The sequence below is a fragment of the Chaetura pelagica genome, unplaced genomic scaffold (assembly GCF_000747805.2).
Source record: "Chaetura pelagica isolate M959 unplaced genomic scaffold, ChaPel_1.0 scaffold31, whole genome shotgun sequence".
NCBI lineage: Eukaryota > Metazoa > Chordata > Aves > Apodiformes > Apodidae > Chaetura > Chaetura pelagica.
This window is the reverse complement of record NW_009952481.1, coordinates 1,921,527-1,928,118: the sequence shown is the minus strand read 5'-3', so window position 1 is coordinate 1,928,118 and position 6,592 is coordinate 1,921,527. Positions and strand designations below refer to the sequence as shown.

The window sequence follows — 6,592 nt, the reverse complement described above, 5'->3', positions numbered from 1 at the left end:
GACCCATATATATATTAGTGTTATCTTCATACTGTGTTTGTCATATGAACTAATTCCATCACTTAAGCCCATCAGTCTCTTTGTCTTTTGTTTATTCTTGTTTGTTTACTTGCATCATCATGCTTAAAAAAAACTTTGCAGTGTGAGAGACAGACTTGACAAATTGCCATGCTTGGCTCCTAGTTGGTGCAAGCAACCACATCCTGTCCCTTCTCTAACATCTGTATGTTCCATCTTTAAAGTAATTGTGTTGCTTATATCTGCTACTACTTCTAATGAAATGTTGATCCAGAAGGTGGCAGCTCTGTTGGTGAGAAGCTCTGTTCTGATTTTCTTCTTGCTTGCATTCATGACATTTGTTGTTGCTTTAGCATTGCCCTGTAACATTCTTCCTTTGTAATCTTCTTGGACTGCCTTAGAGAGTAGCCACATCCTCCCTTGACCTTTGTTTTGTTAGCTAAACAAACCAATCCCTTCTACTTTCCTCTTACAAAAAATGTTTACATTTCCCCTGACGATTGTAACGCACTTTCAGGCCTGGATCTTGCCAGTTGTGGTTTCTTATAATGTATCTGTGGAGAGGGTTTTCAATTTGAGTGTGGGTCTAGTTTTGAATAAATTTTTCCTATGGAATATGTGTCATCTAATTATTGTGTCCATAATAGCAGGAAAGAGCTTGCTATAGTAGTAATTGCCTTTGATGTTTACAGCTTAATGTTTACAGGGAAAGTGGACAGATTGTTTTACATATTTTTTCTGTTTTTTTTTTATTGTTTCTGTGTACATGCAGAATTTCCAATAATAGTGACTATCAACATGGCCTTGGTCAGCTTTAATGCAGTTTCATTTGGGAAAGGAGAGATCATCAGACATTACCTTTTTATTGCACATATAATTTATTTCTAAAAGGTGTTATTCGATTTGTTTGATTAGTAAACTTTCACTGAAAACAAATTCTGAGAGTGTTTACTCATGTGGGTTTGCTGTTGTGGATCTATTGTGGGAAGAAATTAAGTTTTTGGTTTGCAGTTTTGTTTTGTTGTTATATTAAGAATTCCTATTTATGGAACTAAGAAACCACTGAAATTTTGTGCATATTGGTATTTCTTTCACGTGAAGAACCTCAAGTAGTGAGTATATTTGCAACTGCTTTGGGTGTTTGAAGGCTGTTTTCTACTGGATTAAAAAAACCTAAACACTACAATCCACTCCATGTACCTATCTGTAGCAGTTTCCTTAACTAGATTTCTGTAAGTGTAATGTACTATACTTTCAATAAACAAATGTCATTTACTGGTGAGATTGAGACTGTGGCAGGTGCAGCAAAGGAAATAAACTCACTGTCAGTTTTGTTTAACCTCAGTGTTGGTATTTTTTCAGTTAATTTGGTTATGTGTAGATAGATAAGCTTTGAAAAGCTAAATTGAGTTGTTCATGAAAACCTGGACCAGGAAGAAGACTCATAACATTGGGTTTCCTTGTCTTGCTTGGAGTCTATATGTATTTACTTGCAGATGTCCTGTATATTGCCATTGTTGTGGCATAAGAAAGAATGAGATAAAAATTACTAAGGAAGTAACAGGGATCTTTTGGTTTGTATTACGTATGTAATTCTCAAAAATGTTGGCATGTAAAGTAAGTGTAAACAAGTAATTATTTCAGTGTCTTCAGTTGATAACATAAATGCTTACAGAAGAGATCTTTTTACTTATCTTAAACTGTGAACACCCATGCCTGTCTGTAACATATAAATACATATATTTAAAAATTGGTTCCTTTAATTGTTTTGGATTGTCTTCAGAAAACATAATGTTCAATTTTTGTAATTTCATCAGTATAATAGTGGATTGTGACGTGTGATCTTAGCAAATTTTTTGTTTTGGAGCTGCAGCTGAAACTATTGTGATGACTGTTTGTAAGTTTTTTTTCTGTTGCTTTTTTTTTAAGTGTAGACTTCATTGCACTTGGGATCTTTACAGTTAGTGAAAACTCAGTAAACAAATTCCTTTTTATTCGGTACTTGAATATAAACTGTGCTGTGTTATAGGAAGTAAACAAGTCAGTTCAGTGGTGACCAAACCTTTTTTTTTGTGGAGTGGGTGGTACAATTCCTGTTAGTAGTTTGACCAGAGAGTGTTTAATACTGAATAGATATTTTCAGATCAATTTTGAAATAGCTGCTCCTTTTAAAATATACTAATATTTTGTATTTTTTACTTTGTTTATTCCTTCATTTTTGCATCTGTAAATTAGTCCTTTTGTTTTTGCTAGCCTTGTCTTACTTGAAAAAGTCTCCTTCTATAACATTAGGAAGTGAATATAGCAGGTAATAATTAAACTTGTGCATTAAGTGCTATCCATTGCAGTAGGAACTGACAGAAGTTTCTTTACCAATTTTTGAGTTGGTACTGTATAGCCTAAGCAACTTTCCTTTTATTGTCTTATGATGCACCTTTTTTTGGTGAAGGGCTCCGCTTTGGAGACCTAAAGCTTGCCTTTTGATTGCTTAATACCATTTGATATGTAAACTCTACATTGTTCTACCCACTCTTGACAAAATTTACTTATTGTGCAGCTGAGGGTATGGCCTGTGTTTCCTTTGTGTTACTGAAATTAAAAATTTAAAAAAGTAAACTGAGAATTTTAATTTTGTTTTGTTGGGTTTTTTTTAGTGCTTGGGAGATGGGAAGTAATGATAGCTGGCACCTGAACTGAAATATCTGTGAAGGCACTACTGTCCCAGAATTTCAGGATGAATGGGGATATGCCTCATGTTCCCATCACTACTCTTGCAGGGATTGCTAGTCTTACAGACCGTAAGTACTCATCTTTTTCTTGTCTTTGCTATGTTGTTTTCTCTCTCTTCAGTAAATACATGCATTTCAAAATACTTAAAATAGTGGGGTTTTTTTAAAGTTCTTCAAGGTTCTTATTAATTTTGTCATCCATTACTTGAATTTTAAAAATCTATTAAAATAAAACACGTTAATTTAAACATGAAATTAAATTAAATGTAGATTTAAAAGCCCTTGAGAAAACCTGAAACAAAATACAGATATTGTTTGTTAGAAAAATAATTTGGTAGCATATCTGGGTACCCCACAAATGCAGAAAAAAATATAAATTATAAAATACTTCTGTAAAACATACATCTCCTCATCTTCCTGAGAGGGGGAAAAGGAGGGTGCTTGTTCTGGACAAGGTACAAAAAAGTTGCTCTAATTTTAAGGTTTAAGGAATGACTTCTTGAATGGAAATAAGCAGCTGAACCTATGAGTCATCTTCTTATCTGTTCAGCCTACAAAAGGAGTGGATGAGGTGTATATACTGTTCTTAAATACATCAAGAAGACAAAGTGCAAGGAAAAGAAAAGAACTATTTACAGTAAAAGCTGATAACTGTTATAATGTGACCAAAAATAAGTTCCTCGTGAAAACTTAAGAGGGGATGTCTCATTACAATAATGAGGTCCTAGAAAAACCATTGCAATAAGAACACTTGGGACAAAGATGCATCTTGTTTATGAAGTGTAAGAAAAGAGTTTGTTGCTCGGTTGTCTGTCTGAGGATAATTAGACTCAGTGACCCAGGTGCTTCTTCTGAGCTCTTGTTTTTATTATTGGACGCTTTTATTATGTGGACGCTTTCAAGAGACACTGAAGGTATCTCAGCAGTTGAATTTAAATGCCTACAGTAAAAAAAAAAAAAAAAAAAAGATATATTCAAGGAAAAACATAAAATTGAAAGATACAGTTATGAATTTACATGTGTATATATGTATCGTTATGTATGTCTAATAGTGGACCATCAGGGTGCAAATCCTAAGTTTCCAGGCTATGGGCAATTTTCCAGCGTTAAGGTTTTGCACCTAAGGTTCTACAGAAAATCAAAATGTGAGACTGGTAGAAGTCACTGGCCAGACTGCTGATGCGAAAGTTTATTGACACGATGAACTACCTTTGGTGGGATTAGTCCTTGTGTTAGGTGCATTTCCTCCTTTATATATGGTATGTATTTCATATTTGGAAACTCAGAAGCAACTGAAAGAGGCTTATAACTGCCTCACCTTATTTTTCTCTGTGTGAGAAGAAGGAGCTGGAGTTGGCAAGACTTTTTTCTCTAGAAATATGGGGGGCATGATAAGTAGAGACAGTAGAGTCAGCTAGTTAACTAGCTGAAGTCATAATTGATCTTGCTAATTTTTCTGAGTTTCTGGCACATTCAAGGTAATCAGATGCAAGTAATGAAAGCTATTTTAATGTATTATGTAGTTCTGTTTGAATTGCTCTTTATTTCTAAATACCATAATGATATACATTATAGTGTGGAAAAAGACTAGAATTTCACCTCTTTCCTTTCCCCTCCCCCCCTTCTTTTTATTTTTTTTTCTTTTAAAAAATATTAAGAATTTCAAAATATAAAAGAGTATTTAGTTCAAAACCCCCTGCCATGAGCAGGAACACCTCCCACTAGACCAGGTTGTTCAGGGCCCCAGCATGTGCCAGTGTCTCACCACCCTCACACTGAAGAATTTTTTCCTAATGTTTAACCTAAATCTACCCTGTTTTTTAATTAACCCTATGTTTTAATCAAATCTATTTACCAAAATTTGTGAATAGCTGTGCTGACTGAATTGACATTTTAGTGATCATACTAACCAAAAATACTAGCCTTTTTTTGGGTGGATAGAAATAAATACAAGGGAAGAATAAACTGAGAATTTAGTTAGTGGCTTAAATTTGTTGGGGTGTTTGGTTTTCTTTTGGTGAGTTGGGTTTTTTATGGGGTTTTTTATGTTTTGTTGTTCTTGTTTGTTTTTTGTTTTGTTTTGTTTTTATCTTCCCTGACCATACGAAGTGGGAACACAAATTATACAAAGGTCAGAGTATATGTTCAATGCAATTACCGTTCTGCATGCAACTACAAGGATTTTTTTTTGTTTCCTTCCTTTATCAAGGCTTTTGGCTGCTAGAGACAGCAACTATAACACATTAAAAAGCATACCAAGTAACTTAATATTCTGGAATGTTTAGAAGTATGCTCTTATTCATAATACTTGTCTTAGCACAGCTAAGTAATTACAATACTATAGTAATAAAACTTAGGGACTTCACTGCATTTTTAAATTAAAAACAGCATCCAGCCTTTACATGTATGTGTGTGTTCATGATAAAAAAACAAACAAACACAATAAACCCATTGAAATCTTCCCTATGTTTCAAATGTAGTTGATGAGTTTGCTTTCTTAATTACATGAGGGAGTAAGAAGGGCCCTTCTTTGTACACTTGTGTTTGATGAAGTGATTCTGAACTCCTTTCTGTTTTCTGATACCAGTTTTGAACCAGCTGCCTCTTCCATCACCTTTACCTGCTACAACAACAAAAAGCCTACTTTTCAATGGACGGATAGCTGAAGAGGTGAACTGCCTTCTGGCATGCAGGGATGAAAATCTTGTTTCACAACTCATCCACAGTCTCAATCAGGTGTCAACAGATCACATGTATGTATTTTGAAGTTCAGCCACATCAGCTCACTACCCTTAGTTCCTGAAATCAAAATTAGCTGGATTGAGAAGGTTGTTTGTGAGGATCTGAAAATTAGAACATGCAGGTTTTTTACTAGCCTTGCTTAGCAGATTCCTGGTGTGTAAGAGTCAATTGTTTTCAATCAGAAAGTTACTAATTGTCCAGCAGCCCTTATGCATAACTGTCGGGGTTGTTTTATAGATTTGCTGCTTATTCCATTCTTGTTATTACAGTGTGGACTTTGTGGTGTTGATTGTTGAATACCAATTTGAGTTTCACTTTGGTTAATAATGTGCATAGACAAATTATAGACCAAATATTATATAAAAAGAAATTTTTTTAAACACCCATGTAAGACCCATGTAAACACTGTTTAGGTATTGAGTGGAATTGTTTTAAGAATAGAACCAGCAAGAATGCTAATGTATTTTTTTGTTAATTTTTAAAAAAGTTTTCTCTAGCATCCTTTGAATTGTATTATGTTGACAAGCCTTTTTCCTACATATTCCAACCAATTGTTCTGTCAAATAGAAGCAGATTTTAAAATCCTCAAAGCAAGCAATAAGTGAAAGCATAGATACATTTACAGAAAATCAGTTACTCTTTTTTTTTTATGGTTCAGAGGGGGTCCTGTCATGTCAAAAATAAGCCAGTTTCCCTTGTTAAAATAAAAGATCCTCAAAGCACTGGGCTGCACCCTGAATGTATGCGTGCATTCATATGTTATTTTTCACTCCTATGATAATAATACTTTATTGATGTCATGCCAAAGAGTTCGTTTCTGGAGAGGCTGACAATATAAAAGTGGACATAAGAACTTCTTACAGTAGTCTGAAACAACCAACTCTGTGTATGTGAGAGCTTAGTAACAGAAAATAATTTTGAAGACTGGTAGGAATGCCTCTTCTGCCAATCCTTACAGAAGAGAGGAAAAATAAAACAGAGGCAGGGTTCAGTGCTTTGCAGACTTTTTTTTTTCTATATTTTAACAACAAATTGTCTTCTTTCATTTTGGTTTTGGTTTTTTGGTTTGTCTTTTTTTTTTTTTTTTTTTTTTTTTTTTGTCT

General features: G+C 34.1%; 1 protein-coding gene across 1 annotated transcript in view; it reads left to right on the top strand.

Annotated features, from left to right (window-relative positions):
• Positions 1–2,662: 2,662 nt before the first annotated feature.
• Positions 2,663–6,592, top strand: part of NIPBL (Nipped-B homolog (Drosophila)) — a 97,080-nt gene continuing 93,150 nt past the window's right edge. The window contains exons 1-2 of the mRNA XM_010008754.1: positions 2,663–2,816; positions 5,335–5,500. Of these exons, the coding sequence (XP_010007056.1) occupies positions 2,753–2,816; positions 5,335–5,500 (230 nt within the window). The 5' untranslated portion in view covers positions 2,663–2,752. The remainder of the gene's footprint in view (positions 2,817–5,334; positions 5,501–6,592) is intronic.